An 18,888-nucleotide genomic window follows, 5' to 3' on the forward strand; every position below is an offset into this window, starting at 1 on the left:
AGGAAAATCAGAGGGCAAAATGGGGACATGAGATAGCTTTGGCAAATAGAATTAAGGAGAATCCAAAGGGTTTTTACAAATACATTAAAGACAAAATGGTAACTAGGGAGAGAATAGGGCCCCTCAAAGATCAGCAAGGCAGCCTTTGTGTGGAGGCACAGAAAATGGGGGAGCTACTAAATGAATTTTTTGCATCAGTGTTTACTGTGGAAAAGGATATGGAAGATATAGACTGTAGGGAAATAGATGGTGACATCTTGCAAAATGTCCAGATTACAGAGGAGGAAGTGCAAGATGTCTTGAAATGGTTAAAGGTGGATAAATCCCCAGGATCTGATCAGGTGTACCCAAGAACTTGTGGGAAGCTAGAGAAAGTGATTGCTGGGCCTCTTGCTGAGATATTTGTATCATCGATAGTCACAGGTGAGGTGCTGGAACACTGGAGGTTGGCAAATGTGGTGCCACTGTTTAAGAAGGGCAGTAAAGACAAGTCAGGGACTATAGACCAATGAGCCTGACGTCGGTGGTGGGCAAGTTGTTGGAGGGAATCCTGAGGGACAGGATGTATATGTATTTGGAAAGGCAAGGACTGATTCGGAATAGTCAACATGGCTTTGTGCATGGGAAATCATGTCTCACAAACTTGATTGAGTTTTTGAGGAAGTAACAAAGAGGATTGATGAGGGCAGAGCAGTAGATGTGATCTATATGGACTTCAGTAAGGCGTTATACAAGGTTCCCCATGGGAGACTGATTAGCAAGGTTAGATCTCACAGACTTCTGTGAGAACTAGCCATTTGGATACAGAACTGGCTCAAAGGTAGAAGACAGAGGGTGGTGGTGGAGGGTTGTTTTTCAGACTGGAGCCCTGTGACCAATGGAGTGCCACAAGGATCGGTGCTGGTCTTCTACTTTTTGTCATTTACAGAAATGATTTGGATGCGAGCATTAGAGGTACAGTTCGTAAATTTGCAGATGACACCAAAATTGGAGATGTAGTGGACAGCGAAGAGGGGTACCTCAGATTACAACAGGATCTGGACCAGATGGGCCAATGGGCTGAGAAGTGGCAGATGGAGTTTAATTCAGATAAATGCGAGGTGCTGCATTTTGGGAAAGCAAATCTTAGCAGGATTTATGCACTTAATGATAAAGTCCTAAGGAGTGTTGCTGAACAGGAGACCTTGGAGTCCAGGTTCATAGCTCCTTGAAAGTGGAGTTGTAGGTAGATAGGATATTGAAGAAGGCATTTGGTATGCTTTCCTTTATTGGTCAGAGTATTGAGCACAGGAGTTGGGTGGTCATGTTGCGGCTGTACAGGACATTGGTTAGGCCTCTGTTGGAATATTGCGTGCAATTCTGGTCTCCTTCCTATCGGAAAGATGTTGTGAAACTTGAAAGTGTTCAGAAAAGATTTACAAGGATGTTGCCAGGATTGGAGTATCTACAGAGAGAGGTGAACAGGCTGGGGCTGTTTTCCTGGAGCGTCAGAGGCTGAGGGGTGACTTTATGGAGGTTTACAAAATTATGAGGGGCATGGATAGGATAAATAGACAAAGTCTTTTCCCTGGGGTCGGGGAGTCCAGAACAAGAGGGCATAGGTTTGGGGTGAGAGGGGAAAGATATTAAAGAAACCAAAGGGGCAACTTTTTCACACAGAGGATGGTACATGTATGGAATGAGCTGCCAGAGGAAGTGGTGGAGGCTGGTACAATTGCAACATTTAAGAGGCATTTGGATGGGTATATGAATTGGGAAGGGTTTGGAGGGATATGGGCCCGGTGCTGGCAGGTGGGATGAGATTGGGTTAGGATATCTAGTCAGCAAGGTTGGGTTGGACTGAAAGGTCTATTTCTGTGCTGTATATCTCTATGACGCCATGACTCTAATGTGAACGGGGAAGTATGAAAAGGTCCTCAATCAATTGCAAATCCAGAGTCAAGACTTTACAACCTGAAGCTTGCAATAAGACTTCTAGGCCTTGGCTCTGAACTCACTTCAGCTCCAACAACATAAATTGCACTAAGGTGATGTGGCATTCAATTGTGCCACTTGCGGCTTAACAGTTATGCAAGTGCCTGGAAATGGGCACTAAACCTTACACCTCTTCTCTGTATCAAAGTATCTGAGGTAAAAATACCATTATTTTCAAACAATGCTAATAATGTCACCCTTGTAACTTGTCTATCACAAGCCAATTTATTTTTCTGCTTCGTAAAGCAAAAGTGAGTTCCTTCAAAAACAAAGGCCAGGTCTGGCAGGTCTGCAAGCTGGTGTGAATAACTATTTATCATTTAGAACAACAAGTGATAACTTCAGTTGGACTTGGTGGCGTTGTTAGTGTCGCGAGACCATGGATCTGCAGCTGGGAAGTTTTGCTACTACGGTGAGGTAACACTGGAGAGTCCTCGCCAGGGCGCAGGCCTGGGCAAGGTTGTCTGGAAGACCAGCAGTTACCCATGCAGTAACTCTCCCCTCTCCATGCCTGTTGTCCAAGGGAAGGGCATGGGACGACACAGCTCTGCACCAGTGTCGTGGAGGAGTTGCCAGAAGAAGGTTGAAGACAACCTCAGGCTGCCTTAGGGACTCCAGCTCCGGATTTATCCTCAGAGCTTACTCCCAAAGCCTTTCCCTTAAATGGGTATGGCCGCAAGGCAGTGGATGTTTGAAAATGGACTTGGAAGTATTTTTATGTGAGTTTGGTGGTTTTAGCTGCCTGATTTGTTTTGCCCAAGATGGCCAACCATAGAAGGAGGAAAAATAAAAACTTGCATTAGTAGAACAATATACAGGGCATTTCAAAGTGCTTTAAAAGACTTATTTTTCAAAGTGCAGTTATTCTGTTATAGGAGAAAATGTGGCAGGAAATTTGTGCACAGCAAGCACCAACTGCCTGCAATGTTGCTGTGACCAGATAATGTATTTTTTGTGAAGTAGTTTGAGGGATAAATATTGACCAGGCTGCTGAAGGGAACGTCCTTGCTCCTCTTCAGAAACGTTTCATGATGTCTTCTATAACCACCTTCATGTGTCGACAAAACATCTGATTACTGTCTGTTCTGAAATAAGACAGTTCCAACTCTGCAGCATTCTCTCAGACCTACATTAAGGAGTCAGGTTCTCATGCTCAAGACTTCTAGTTGTCCCGACACTCTGGTTTTCTGACTCACAGCCTCATACTCTACCAACTGAGCCATGGTTGAGACCTACTGAGTTATGGATTACACCTGAATAAGATCCCAGACAGACTTATGTACAACTATGTTACATCCAGATTATCGCTCTTAAAATAAGATTGGATTTGATTGTAAACTGCCTCTTCAAGCCCAGTCTTTATACTGCTTCCTGTTTCCCACCAGCTACATGTTACCCTTGTGTAGTCACTGCATTGATATTTTACAAACTATAAAACAACTTTATATTTGCTGGTATGTGTAACACACAGACACACACACACAGACACAGACACACAGACACACACACACACACACACAGACACACACACACACACACAGACACACACACAGACACACACACACACAGACACACACACACACACACACACACACACACACACAAACTGATGATCATACATTCCCTGCCAGCACTTACCTTCTCTCCTCTTTCTTACCATTCCAGTGTCATAATAAGTAATGGCATGTCATGTGAAGACAGATAGTAACTCTTCCAGCACTTGCCTCAAGCAGTCAATCTTTAACATCCTCTCAGGTGCAAACAACAAGGAAAAGAACATTTGATGCAACGTGAAAAATGTCACTGCAGCCAACAGAAAGCAGCTGAGGGGCTTTTTGGCCACTTCCAAAGATCATTTAGAGACTCCGGCAGCAATGGAGGCACATTTAAAACAGGCACTTTAAAGCATGGTGGGTTTCTTTCCCCAGAGGAAGTTTGCAAACCAGTTAAGCAATTCTAGCAATCCAGTTAAAATTGTCAGGTAAACTATTATTACAGCGAAGATACAACAAATAACATCAGCATTACAAGTTAATTTGCCATTCAAGATAAAGACATGGAGGGTGTGAAATTTGATTTCAAAGGGAGTGAAAAATGCACAGTTGTGGCTTGGTTACTGGTTATAATCATTCCCCAAATGTTACTACATATGATAATTGGATAAAGTGTATTACACCCCTGCTAGGACGCAGGAAAAATGACAACTCTAAAAGCCAGCAGACAATTCAAAAACTAATCCACCATGGGTCTCTGATCAGACATTTTTCTTTGAGGTGACAAAAATGAAATCGATTCATTGTTAGATTCTTTGCAATTCTATATTGTTGCCCATGTTTGGAGATCATGATTTGCACTTTGATTTATTTTCTCTTTGAAAGCATAGAGCTGGTGGTGATTTTATATCAAATACAAAGTGTTCATTTGGATTTTTAACCAATTTTTGATCAAGTAATCTTGCAATCTTGTGAAGAAGTGCATGTGTGTCTACGTACATAATCAAACCTTAGATTTTAAACAGTGAATCCTGGCTCTAACTACTCTTTCTTTTCAAATGACAACATCCATTCCCCCATCCCAATTGTATCTTAACCCAGAGGTAAATAAGTCTTAACAAATGTCATGATCCACACAATCATTGAGATGGATATTGATGGTCTGAGGGAGTCAGAGAAGACTTCTGAAGAGGATATTTATCCTTACAGGCTGCTTGTCCATTATGGCTCTCCCAGGGGATTACATGACTGACAATGGGTGTAGTGAAAATGACAGAGCCAAGGGAAAGTGCTTACTTATGAAAATGATCATCATTATTTAGGGCAGGCTAGTCTTACTGATCAAATTATTAAGTTTAAACATCTGGAAACAAGTTAAATCCACAGATATATATGGAGGAATCATGGACATTTGATTTTGAGATACAACTCTATTGTTCACAAAAGAGTGGGGGAGAACAACACAGATATCATAGTTAAAGAGAAATGTTTGATACATTAGATATGATTAGCATGGAGAGAGAGGAAATATGAATGGATTAGCATACATGAAAGAGGATAAACCAATAAAGCCATTAGAAATGCTAACCATCTGTGAAAATAAGCCAAAAGGGAAAAATAGAAGGAAATAATCACTATTGTTGTCCAATTTTCATTGGATACAGGTTTAGTGCTGGAGGGTTAGAGGGCCATTAATACTGTACCTTTCTAAAATGAAAGGGAGGGACAGAACAATTAATTACAGTCCAGTGTGTCAAATCTCGAATGCAGAGATTATCGGAACGAGTTCTGAATAAACTGCTACTGAAGCAGAAAGGGGTATTCAAAGATAGTCAGCGTGGGAAGATTATGTCTAACTAATTTGAACTTTTTGAGGACGGAAAAAGGAGGATTGATGAGGGTTGTACAGTTCATGTAGTCTACATGGACTTCAGCAAGGCTTTTGGCAAGACTACACTTGGCAGATTAGTTATGGTAAAAACAATGACTGCAGATGCTGGAAACCAGAGTCTAGACTAGAGTGGTGCTGGAAAAGCACAGCAGTTCAAGCAGCATCCGAGGAGCAGTAAAATCAACGTTTTGGACAAAAGCCCTTCATCAGGAAAATGGTCCAAGCTGAGCAGTTCATCTATCAATGTTAGGTAATTATATCATTCCATGTTATTTGCAAATGGTTAAGCTCCAAAATCTTGTACATTGGTCAAAATAATAGAATCAGAAGCTGACTTCTGGTTATTGAAAGATAAAATTCATTTTGATGATGTTTCAAAAGGAAAGAAAGAAAGAAACAGCTTTAATTTGAGATGGCTGATCAATTCAGACATAAACCAAATATACTTGGCAGTGAAAATAGATCAGAAATAAATAAGTGAGAAAATATGAAAAAACATGTTGGGGGTAACCTTGAGTGATTGAGCAGTCTCCAGGTCAGTGTTGTGGTAGAGAATGACACTGTTTGTCATGCCAAAGCTTTCTCGTATACTCAGATGGTAAAACAGAGTTGGCTGCCGGAACACGTCGCTCATGTCCACCACAGCAATGTCTGTAAAACAAGAGCAGGGTCACTGATTAATGAGCACACATTACAGCCTGTATTATTATCTGCTAATAGCTAGAAAAATATCGCTCAATACAGCACACTTAGTGTTCATTAAATTACTTTTAATAGATTATGATAAAATTACAATTTTTTTTCAATGTGTTGCGTATTTATATATTAAGTCTGGATTTGGGTGCTGCTGGCAATGATACTATTTGACTGTCCATCCCTTGAGAAATTAGGCAGTTGGTCTTCTTTCCTTTATCCATCCAAGTGGCTTGAAGGGCAGGACAATTAGCCTACTGTGGGTCTGGCACAGGTCAGCCAGGATCGGCAATGAGAGAGAGAGAGAGACAGTGTGAGAGTGAAGAGAGTGACCGAGTCTGGAAAAAAAAGGGTCCGGGTGAAACGGTTAGGAGAAACCTTTCAGTTGTTTTGGAAATCACTGTCAGACAGGACAGGTTGCGAATAACACTGTATAAGGTGGTCTGCTACGTGATAAATAGAAACTGATCAAGTAAAACCAGTGCAGGCAGCACAGGGTAAGGGTTCAACCACTGGAGGTAGAGCCAAAACTAAGATTAAAGTTGCCTTCTGGTGAAGTGCAGAAAATAAAGGCACGTGCAGAGGACAAAACTTTTGGCTAGAAAGCGCAACCCAGAAATTAAAACTGAATGCTCTTGCTTTAATTTGCCTTTCATGTACGTTTATAGCATGATTGTAGAAATTCTGGGAGACTTTGGGCAATGTTCTGTGACTGGTAGGCTAGGTTAGTTTTCTGATCCTAATTTTCTCTGTGCTCTTTCAGATTTCACTTCTCATTACCATTTGAAGAACATATGTTTTAGATTCAAGATGGCGGTGGAGTAAGGTGCTTCAGCAGGAGCTCTTCCACTCCATCCACTCCTCTTCCATTTTATTCTCAGCCTCCACTCAGACCTGATGAGGAGCCCTTTTGGCCTGGTGTAGCCACCAGCCATCGAGGCCTGCTGGCCCACCGTGACCTCAGCTGGTCTCAAGATGATTCCAGTGCAAACTCCCAGCCTTGTGAACCCTGAGGTGAAGCCTAATGTGGTCTAGACTCAAGGCCCGGTGCCTGGACGGGAGGCTAGGTGCCAGCTAGGGTGGAAGATTACCATACTGAACATTTTTTCCTCCATTTTATAATTTATTCTTAAAATCTGCAATGCTGAACTCGTTACTTCCCTATTTTTCTAAGAACTGCAACTGAAGAAGCTCTACTTAGGGACCTTGAACCTAAGATGGCGCCAAAATGGCAACTTGTACACTTTTCACTATATTCATTTGAGCATGTGACAATAAAGCTAATTCTAGTTTTTTTTTCCAATGTAGTATTCTCCTTTAATTGTAACATATCTGAGAGAGAGAGAGAGAGAGAGAGATGTTTCAGCATTTCTGACAATTTTGTTTTGAATTAGTTCTGGTTGTAAATCACCAAAATCTAACAATGTGTAAAGATGTCTATAGATTCGCTTGGAAACTGTAACCTTCTGTTAAATCTTGATCTCTTTGTTTTCGAGTTGACATTTGATATAAAGTCAAATTGTCAAATGCTCTTACATGAAGGTGCATGGTGGTCCAAACACACAAAGGTATCTGTCTCTTCTTATAGTTTGTCTTTTAAAACACCAGCTGCAATCAGGCTTACAGAATAAAGAAATGTGCTTACTCGTTCTTCCCTGGGCTTCTTGTATAAGCCTGAAGCAAGTTTGTATTATCTCTTCTATACTGTGCTTTGAAATGTAATATCTTCCTCTATTTCTGCTTTATTTAATCAAGATTATTTCTGCCTTTTAATTAAATATGTAAAAACTTTTGCAGGAAAGGTTTCTAATTCTTTGGAAATGTAACAGATTAGTATTTAAATTTTTCATTAATAATCAGTTTAATTTCATTAGATGTTCAGTTTTCATCGGTGAAGCATATAATTTTTTTTCCAAATACTGTAATTTCTTTTCAATACTGGACAACAAAGATGGCTGACTAATAAAGCTATATCCTGAAGTGTCTTTATGAAGATTTTCAATTTTTTTCTTGCACGTCTTTTCGGAAATCTTCCTTAATTTCTTTCAAAATTGAAAATTTCTAATTGTTTCAGAATTATCTAAATTTTCCTGTAAAATCATCTTTAAACACTTAAATATCATTGAAATGTTCTAAATTGGAGAAAAACGGCATTTTATGTTTTTGAACAAAATGGATGAAAGCCTGACCTTTTGTAATATTTTCCCTTTTTTTGTGATTTCTGCACCAATTTTAGACCTGCAGAGAATTTGCACTCTTCCAGCTTCCTCTGAGCAGTTTGTGCCATTTCAGATGGAAGAAACACAAGTACCTTGGTTTTGGTGATAAAGATGCCAAGAGCTTGATGACTTCCATACACTGATCCTCAGGAGAAACTTAGGATCACACAATTAACAATGACAGAGCAAAGAATGAAAGCCCGCAAACAATGCATTTGGAAGGAACAGATCCTCAATCACCTAAAAAAAAACTCTGTACGTATTCATGAAGATTGATGAAACGATCCTAAATTTATCCCGGTAAAACCATAACCTTATATGGGAGGTGTAGGTATAAACATACAAGTAATGTAAATACTAAGTAGGCGGACATGGCTTGTGGGGAGATAGAGTCAGAGAGATGTACAGCACGGAAACAGACCCTTCGGTCCGTGCTGGCCAGATATCCCAACCCAATCTAATCCCACCTGCCAGCACCCTCCAAACCCTTCCTATTCATATACCCATCCAAATGCCTCTTAAATGTTGCAATTGTACCAGCCTCCACCACTTCTTCAGGCAGCTCATTCCATACACGTACCACCCTCTGCGTGAAAAAGGTGAACCTTAAGTCTCTTTTATATCTTTCCCCTCTCACTCTAAACCTATGCCCTCTAGTTCTGGACTCTCCAACCCCAGGGAAAAGACTTTGCCCATTTACCCTGTCCATGCCTTTCATGATTTTGTAAACTTCTATAAGGTCACCCCTCAGCCTTCGACGCTCCAGAGAAAACAGCCCCAGCCCGTTCAGCCTTTCCCTATTGCTCAAATCCTCCAACCCTGGCAACATCCTTGTAAATCTCTTCTGAACCCTTTCAAGTTTCACAACATCTTTCCGATAGGAAGGAGAACAGAATTGCACGCAATATTCCAACAGTGGCCTAACCAATTACCTGTACAGCAGCAACATGACCACCCAACTCCTGTACTCAGTACTCTGACCAATGAAGGAAAACATACCAAACGCCTTCTTCACTATCCTATCTACCTGCAACTCCACTTTCAAGGAGCTATGAACCTGCACTCCAAGGTCTCTTTGTTCAGTCTGGAGGACTTTACCATTAAGTGTATAAGTCCTGCTAAAATTGGCTTTCCCAAAATACAGCACCTCATATTTATCAGAATTAAACTCCATCTGCCACTTCTCAGCCCGTTGGCCCATCTGGTCCAGATCCTGTTGTAATCTGAGGTAATCTTCTTCGCTGTCCACTACACCTCCAATTTTGGTGTCATTTGTAAACTTACCAACTGTACATCTTATGCTCGCATCCAAATCATTTATGTAAGCGACCAAAAGTAGAGGTCCCAGCACCGATCCTTGTGGCACTCCACTGGTCACAGGCCTCCAGTCTGAAAAACAACCCTCCAACATCACCCGCTGTCTTCTACCTTTGAGCCAATTCTGTATCCAAATGACTAGTTCTCCCTGTATTCCGTGAGATCTAACTTTGCTAATCAGTTTCCCATGGGGAACCTTGTCAAATGCCTTACTGAAGTCCATATAGATCACATCTACCACTCTACCCTCATCAATCCTCTTTGTTACTTCCTCAAAAAACTCAATCAAGTTTGTGAGACATGATTTCCCACGCACAAAGCCATGTTGACTATCCCGAATCAGTCCTTGCCTTTCCAAATACATTTACATCCTGTCCCTCAGGATTCCCTCCAACAATTGGCCCACCACCGACGTCAGGCTCACTGGTCTATAGTTCCCTGGCTTGTCCTTACCACCCTTCTTAAACAGTGACACCACGTTAGCCAACCTCCAGTCTTCCGGCACCTCACCTGTGACTATTGATGATACAAATATCTCAGCAAGAGGCCCACAGAGTTCCAGGGTACACCTGATCAGGTCTTGGGGATTTATCCACCTTTACCCGTTTCAGGACATCCAGCACTTCCTCCTCTGTAATATGGACATTTTCCAAGGTGTCACCATCTATTTCCCTACATTTCTTTCATCCATATCCTTTTCACAGTAAACACTGATGCAAGATACTCATTTAGCATTTCCCCCATCTCCTGCGGCTCCACACAAAGGCCGCCTTGCTGATCTTTGAGGGGCCCTATTCTCTCTCTAGTTACCCTTTTGTCCTTAATGTATTTGTAAATTCTCTTTAGATTCTCCTTAATTCTATTTGCCAAAGCTATCTCATGTCCCCTTTTTTGCCCTCCTGATTTCCCTCTTAAGTATAGTCCTACTTTCTTTATACCCTTCTAAGGATTCATTCGATCTATCCGGTCTATACCTTACATATGCTTCCTTCTTTTTCTTAACCAAACCCTCAATTTCTTTAGTCATCCAGAATTCCCTATACCTCCCAACCTTCCCTTTCACCCTGACAGGAATATACTTTCTCTGGATTCTCGTTATCTCATTTCTGAAGGCTTCCATTTTCCAGCTGTCCCTTTACCTGCGAACATCTGCCCCCAAACAGCTTTTCAAAGTTCTTGCCTAATACAGTCAAAATTGGCCTTTTTCAACTTAGAACTTCAACTTTTAGGTCTGGTCTATCCTTTTCCATCATTATTTTAAATCTAATAGAATTATGGTTGCTGGCCCCAAAGTGCCCCCCCACTGACACCTAATCACCTGCCCTGCCTTATTTCCCAAGAGTAGGTCAAGTTTTTCACCTTCTCTAGAGGTACATCCACATACTGAATCAGAAAATTGTTTTGTACACACTTAACAAATTCCTCTCCATCTAAACGTTTAACACAATTGCAGTCCCAGTCTATGTTTGGAAAGTTAAAATCCCCTACCATAACCACCCTATTATTCTTACAGATAGCTGAGTTCTCCTTACAAGTTTGTTTCTCAAATTGTATTTAGTCTTCAATCGGTCTTAGAGTCCTAGAAGCTGCTCATGAAATTCATGTGGTCAACATAATAAATCAATAAAAAAATTTACATGTGCCACCAGTCTGTTTCTCTTACGCCATCTGCAGCTGCTTGCAGTAAATCGTGCAAAGGCAATTCAGGTCGCGGCTGGTACTGTACACGGCCCAGAACCAAAGTACTGGGCCCCAATCCAACAATATGCTGTTCAAGAGATACATTCTAGGCTCATTTGGGCTTTAAGATAGGTGCAAATGAGACAGCCACTCTCAGTATTTCTGCAGGGCCTGTGGAGTTTGACAGAAGTGAAGAGGAAAGTACTATTCTAATATTATTTTTGAATTATTTTGTCATCTATCTCTTCTACCGATACCCCTATCACCCCACCCCATCCTCTGTCTGTTGCTTCATACACAAACACTGCCCACTCATAAGTAATGCTGCTTATTACAATGTCAACTGGTTTGTCACTGGAGTTGCTTGTTGCCACCACCCTCGTTGTTTGACTGGGTCTCAGGTTTACAATGGCAGAGGAAAGCCACTATGGAGTTAATGACAAGAAAAAGACTCTTCTCTTAAACATGATAGCAATCGGGTACAAGTTACATTAGTAAGTTAGACATGGTTGCTAAGATGTATGAGAGACATATGGATATAGATCTTCACTCAACAAGCCATTCTCCCATTCTTCAATCGTATACAGAGAAGAGCTTAATACAGTCTTCAATACTAACCCTTTCAGGCTCATTCCTTCATATAAGAAATGCCACACCTTCCACAACAAGGAATTGCGTTTTACTTGCCATGCTAAAAATGACAGATGAATTTTGACATAAATATCAAAATGATGTTTTATAAGCCACTGCTATGATACCAGCTGATGAAGATCAGCTCCGAAATGATAATGTAAAAACATTCACATGTCATACTATGGCAAGGTTTCAGTGCCGTTAATTAGCAGGTTTTATTATTCCAGTAATCTGCTGCTGGACTAATCATTTGGAAACATCACTTCAAGACTCACCATGGCATCTGAGGAATTTAAAATCAGCTTGTTATATAAATTTGCAATTAAAAAGAGGATCAGTAATTATGATCTTGAACTACTGTGAATTAAAAAAAAACATGCAATCATTTGGACTCACTTGAATTGAATGGACGTGTTTCACACTGATCTCTGTAGGTGAGTTCTTTCAGATTACACGAAAGGAAGGACCATGTCAATAAGTCCTTTCCCTTCTCTGCATACAAAGTGAATGGTTTCTCTCAATTGTATTTATTTGTGTGATCATTTGTGCAATAGTAATGCATGTGATTCATTGCATATCCCAATTAACAGATGATCTGAGTCACTTGGTAGGATAGAACTTGAGTATTTTTGAATAAACACACACGCTCTCCATGGTTTTCATCTTGCAGTCATCTGGATGGATACAAGAAAACCAAATCTCAAAAGGGAACAACAATGCAAACTGTATGAGAGAAGAATGCTGATTGGTTGGCAAATGGGATCTGATTGGTCGAGACTTCCCACAAGCTCTATTTAATTGGACAAGGCACTATTCCTGGACATATGCTGCTTACTGTGAATGAATATACATGGCTTTCTGCTAGTACAACTGAGTTACACTGCAAGTCAAGTAATAATCTTAAATTGCTTATTAGTGTAATTCCTCGCACACTCTGGATTAGTGAGTAGATGCTGTCTAATAACAGACACCCACCTAATTTTGGGTCCTGTGTTCTGAGTTTTGCAAGCGTGGGCTAGTTGAGTACAGTCAGTAGGGTAATTTGATACAGACTGGACATTCTCATGACCAAATTTGTCCGTTCATAAGCTTGCACAATATACAGAGAACAAACTCTGAGTGAAGTAACTACTATTCAGCTGGACAGATTTAATGTGCATGCCAACTGGCATTCATCTTTCATCACTCAACAAAGTTGAATTTTAATTCCAACTCCAGTAGATCTTGACTTCAAAAGACATTTTTCGGTGTTCCCAAAGAACAAAGAAAGAAAACTAAAATACCATAAACACTGCCTACAAAAACAGGCAGGAAAACCCAACGCAACAATTATCGTGTCTCCCTTCTCTTTTGCAATTGTTCTTTTTCACAACAAATTAACCGCAGTTACTTTTGTGGCATCAAAAATGCATCATGCATGGTGATAATGCATAAAGTCTTACAAAATAGTGTGCAAACATCCTTTGGAGATTAGTATCTATCTGAAGGTTCCTGACAATTGCAGAGGCAAGGAACATAAAGCAAAAAGGTTATGCTGGAGGCTGGGTCAACTATTGTTCACAGAAATAACACAGGGTATCTATTAAAACCATAGGGAGAGGGGTTTTGATGGATGGTTTACTGTAAAGCTATGGATCTGAAGACAGTCATGCCCCCTTTAGCATTTCTTACAATCACTGGGGGGCAATGGGCCAGGATTCACCTTGTGTGCCCCGTCACAACATTGTCAGTAGCCAGACCCTCCCTTGGGGAGGCAAACCATTGGACCAGTGTGTAACAAGAGAAACCGAACTCTGGAATAAGCCCCATTACAGAATTCTAATTCCCCAGAACCAACAGTTGCAACAGCGAGCAATGCTCTGGCTTTACAGCAAAGAAACATGCTCCCCAAATCTTACAACTCAATACCGCAGCTTGTCAGCCACCATGCTAAACCTCTTATTTCATTTTCTTTTGAGACAGACTAATCATAAAAATAGAAACAACCATACAAACCACACAGCCAGTTAATGGTCAACTAGTCTGGGAAGTAGTTTAGAACATTCAAGGAAGACAGGTAAAAGAGGACCAGAGAGATGTTCTTCTTTGCCAGACATTTAAATCACACTAAAATTCACCCTGTTTATATACACCATTTCAAATTCCTCCCTCTTTCCCAAAAGAACGAGACCATGCAAATTCTCAACACGTAAAAGAAAGCTGGTGAGTACTAAATGCTTGTCTCATCCATCTTTTTCACAATAACATCCTTGCATCGGCACTATTCTCTTCAAACCTTCAGCCACTCAAATGGACACTGGCAAACCACCAGCTTCACCACACCATCATGCCTGCTCTCAGACCAGCTCACCATTTCAGCCACACTAGCCTGCAGAGATATATTGTTGCAAACAGCAAGAGTACTGCAAGGGCATGGCCTTAGGATATTCACATGCTCGGGTCAGCCATACAAATATACCTCACAAAACTTCAGCTTCATTGTGCAGTCCATCCAGACTTCTGCATATTCCTCATTTCCTGTGCATGTCAGCTTTTGTATGAATCAGAAGGTAGTCAACTAAATGGATCTAGTGACAGCTTTCCATATTATTTGAGATGAAAGTCGAATTTGAACCTCTTGCAGGACTTTAAGATGTTTGAACGTGAGGCTGCATCTGCAGTCAATGATGCCACTGGAAACATCTCAAGTGAATCTCCTGCCAATGTCTCTTGCCAAAGGCCCAGTTTTAAGCTTATTCATGATGGTCAGAGTCATCTTACTCCCGCCCGCTCCCCCCCCCCCTCTGCATTTTCGCATTTGGCTCATTCAGATGGATGAAACTGTCTGACAGAAATTCCAGCTTTGCCCACCATTAATCATCAGATAGTAGTTCTTTAGAAGGCAGTTCATATAATGTTGAAAACTCTGTCATTTCTCATGAATATGGGAGAGAACCTTCCCCTGCAATAACCACCACACCTCAGTGTTTAACAGCAAACTCTCATGCTCAGCCCTCATCACTGCACATGAAACAGTGAACAAATGCGATTTGAAGCAAGCCATGATTCTATATCCTTCGTGATTTTCATAGCTTGCTGTAATACTGCAGCTCTCTCGGGTGGCATTAATTTGGCTACAAGAGCTTCACGGTAGACGATGCAATGTGAAATCTGAATGTCAGGACTTTGCTCTTTTAACTGACTGACAAATCCTTTGACTTCCCCATCAGGGAGGCTGCTCCATCAGTGCAAATGTTCCTACGCAAGCTTGAAGCAAGTTTGCTTTTCCTCAAGTAGGCATCTGTTACCTGAAATAGGTCAGTCACATGATTCAGTAGCTCCTTACAAAAGAAACAATTCTCCTGAATCCCCTCAACATGCCATACATTTGCCAACACCCGGCAGAGTCCACCTATACCTAGTCAATCTGCACAGCAAACTTCCCATCGGTAGCTAACTTGTCTTGCAGTCCTTTCTTGATACAGAAGTTTATAAAATAATATAAAGGGGTATGGGTAGAGTTAATGGCAGTTGCCTTCTCCCTATGGTGAAGGATTTCAAGATTAAATGGCACATTTTTAAGGTGAGAGGAGAGATATTTAAAAAATACATGGGAGCAATTTCTTTCTTTTATACAGAGGGTGGTTCGCATGTGGAATGCACTTCCTGAGGAAGCAGTGGATGAGGGTGCAATTACAACATTTAAAAGATATTTGGTTAAGTACGTGAATAAAAAAGGTTTACAGCAATGTGGGCCAGGAGCAGGCAGGTGGGCCTAGTTTAGCTTGGGATTATGTTCAGTGTGAACTGGTTGGACTGGAGGGTCTGTTTCCATGTTGTTTGACTCTGTCATCAATCTGAAAATGTGTTGCTGGAAAAGCACAGCAGGTCAGGCAGCATCCAAGGAGCAGGAGAATCGACATTTCGGGCATGAGCCCTTCTTCAGGAATGGCTCATGACCGAAACGTCGATTCTCCTGCTCCTTGGATGCTGCCTGACCTGCTGCGCTTTTCCAGCAACACATTTTCAGCTCTGATCTCCAGCATCTGCAGTCCTCACTTTCTCCTCTGTCATCAATCTACCATTTAACTGTACTGTTAGAGTGGAATTTTGTTGATCTGTTTTGAAGCATCAGATGCTACCATCACACCTACCTACATCACACTTACCTTTTTTCAGGCAAGATTTAGGTTTGGGCAATGGTATGGAGCTTCTTTGATTTTGCTTAAAGCCCCACCATCAGGCAAGTAGCCTCTTTATCTGATACCCACGCACACTGCATCAGATGTTGGGTCTGTTTGATGGATGGATAGTCTCTCAAGAGATGGATGCTGTGTATGTAAATGGTGTCTTAAAACATACCTGGTGCCATAGCAATGTTTGCCAACTTTTGTCTGTAAAGGAGACATTCAGCTAAGAAGCAAGCAACATCTCCCGTCCTTAAAATCCAAAGGCCAGGCAGCTCTCATTATACTGTCTGTCTGTGAACAGTTCTTGCTTTTTATTCTTTGTATTCAGATGTTTCATTGACTGAATTAGCAGATGAATCAACTCTTTTGACAAGAAATATATCCATTTCTAAGAATCAAAGACTTTGATAAATGGAATGAGCAAAAAAACAAAATTCCAAAAATGTTCCCATTAAAATAATGTGGAAATGTGTCTGGGCTGGTATGTCAGTTCAACAGCCATTTTATTTGCTCACATCATAACTGTTCATGCCCAGTTTTTTGGCTGGTTCTGCACATGTGCAGATGAGAATTCTCAGCACATAAACATGATATCAAAAAGTAGCACTTCATCGCAGCTGGAATCCATCTACTTGTAATAAATAAAGATAACAGAAGAGGTAGCAGAGGCATCCGTAGTGATCTTTTAGGCATCGCTAGAATTAGGGAGGGACGCAGAGGACCGGAAAATTGCTAACATGACACCCCTGTTTAAAAAGGGACTAAGGCAAAAAATGGAAAATTACAGACTGATTAACCTAACCTCAGTCATGGGTAAGATCCTGGAATCCATTGTGAAGGATGAGATTTTGGAATACTTGGAAGTGTATGGTTAAATAGGACAAAGTCAGCATGGTTTCATCAAGGGGAGATCATGCCTGACAAACTTGCTAGAATTTTTTGAGGAAGTAATGAGCAGGTTAGACCAAGGAGAGCCAACGGATGTTATCTACATGGATTTCAAGAAGGCCTTTGATTGATGTAATCCCTGCCCTCCCCTTCACTGTTTGATCACGCAGCATTGCCCTCTGAGAAGGGCACTGCTTGTCACTGGCCACTCGGGTGTTTCCTTTCTTCCAGGTGGTGGAATATAAATAATGATTTACACACTTGTTGTTTTTTCATTGTGTCCAACACTTGCACACAGGCACAAAATAGAAAAAAAACAAGAAAAAAGAAGAAAAACGAGGAAAAGAAAGCATCTCAGAGGTTTTGTTAAAAAAAAGGCACCATACAAAAGGCTACTGAGTTAGATAAGGGCCCATGGGCAAAGTGCTAAAAGGAATAGAAGTTTGGATGTCTGACAGAAAGTAAAGAGTGGGGATAGAAGCATCCTCAGGATGCAGCCAGTGGCAAGTGGTGTTCTGCAAGGATCAGTGTTAGGACCACAATCTTTCACTTTATACACCTGGATGAAGGAACTGAGGGCATTCTGGCTAAGTTTGCAGACAATACAAAGATAGGTAGAGGGACATGTTACATTGAAGAGGTGGGGAGGATCAAGAAGGATTTGGACAGGTTAGGAGAGTGGGCAAAGAAATGGCAGATGGAGTACAATGTGGGAAAATATGAGGTCATGCACTTCAGTAGGAAGAACAGAGGCATGGACTATTTTCTAAACGGGGAGAAAATTCAGCTATCTGAAGTGCAAAGAGATTTGGGAGTTCTAGTCCAGGATTCTCTCAAGATAAACTTGCAGGTTGAGCCAGTAGTTAGGAAGGCAAATGCAATGATGACGTTTATTTTGAAAGGACTTGAGTATAAAAGCAGGGATGTACTTTGGAGGCTCTATAAGGCTCTGCTCAGACCACATTTGGAATATTGTGTGCAGTTTTGGGCCCTATATCTCAGGAAGGATGTACTTGCCCTGGAGCCCATTCAGAGGAGATTCACGAGAATGGCCCCAGGCATGAAAAGCTGAACATAAGAGAAACATTTGAGGACCCTGGGTTTATACTCAATGGTGTTTAGAAGGATGAGGGGGGACCGAACGCCAACTTACAGAATACTGAATGATCTGGACAGAGTGGACATTGGGATGATGTTCCATTGGTAGGAGAGACTAGGACCAGAGGGCATTGCCTTAGAATAAAGAGAAGACATTTTAGAATGGAGATAAAGAGAAACTTCTTCAGCCAGAGACTGGTGAATCTATGGAAGTCATTGTCACAGAAGGCTGTGGAGGTCAGGTCATTGAGTATATTTAAGGCAGAGATAGACAGGTTCTTGATTGTAAAGGGGATCAAGGGTTACTGGGAGAAAGTGGGAGAATGGGATTGAGAAACTTATCAGCCACGATTAAATGGTGGAGCAGATTTGATGAGTTGAATGACTTAATTTCTGCTCCTATGTCTTATGGTCTTAAGGTACAGAAACCCAGTCTGTGCTTTCTGTCAACTTGAGTTTAAAAGACAGGTAAATTGTGGAATTCTATGACAGCATCAGGAATAGTAGGGTTTGATTTCTACTGTACTACCCAATGAGGGGTAACTTGCCTTGTGAGAAAGTCAAACAGAAGCTGTCCTTATTCAGGAGAAAGGGGACTATAGCCAGACAAAGGAACACTGCCACAGTCAGTTGGGGTTGTTTGCTTCCAGTCCAGGGTGTTGACTATGGTTAGTCAGGCACGTGGTCATACCAGAATCTGAGGACCCATGACCTTGTAGTGTGGGAATTGGGCCATGGTCAGTAATGCAGGTCAAGTGCAAAGAGTCTGGTAATTGCAGGTTGAGTCAATTGGGATGCTGTTGAGACATCAGTCCAAAGGGTTTAGAATTCTA

At 41.3% G+C, this 18,888-nt stretch overlaps 1 protein-coding gene across 3 annotated transcripts in view; it reads right to left on the bottom strand.

Moving 5' to 3' along the window:
• The window catches only part of map3k15 (mitogen-activated protein kinase kinase kinase 15), a 139,665-nt gene that overhangs the window by 93,309 nt on the left and 27,468 nt on the right, over positions 1-18,888 (bottom strand). For all 3 annotated transcript variants that reach the window (XM_060833457.1, XM_060833458.1, XM_060833459.1), the window contains exon 2: positions 5,870-6,009. In XM_060833457.1, coding sequence (XP_060689440.1) covers positions 5,870-6,009 — 140 coding nt within the window. The remainder of the gene's footprint in view (positions 1-5,869; positions 6,010-18,888) is intronic.

The sequence above is a fragment of the Hemiscyllium ocellatum genome, chromosome 12 (genome assembly GCF_020745735.1).
Source record: "Hemiscyllium ocellatum isolate sHemOce1 chromosome 12, sHemOce1.pat.X.cur, whole genome shotgun sequence".
Classification (NCBI taxonomy): domain Eukaryota; kingdom Metazoa; phylum Chordata; class Chondrichthyes; order Orectolobiformes; family Hemiscylliidae; genus Hemiscyllium; species Hemiscyllium ocellatum.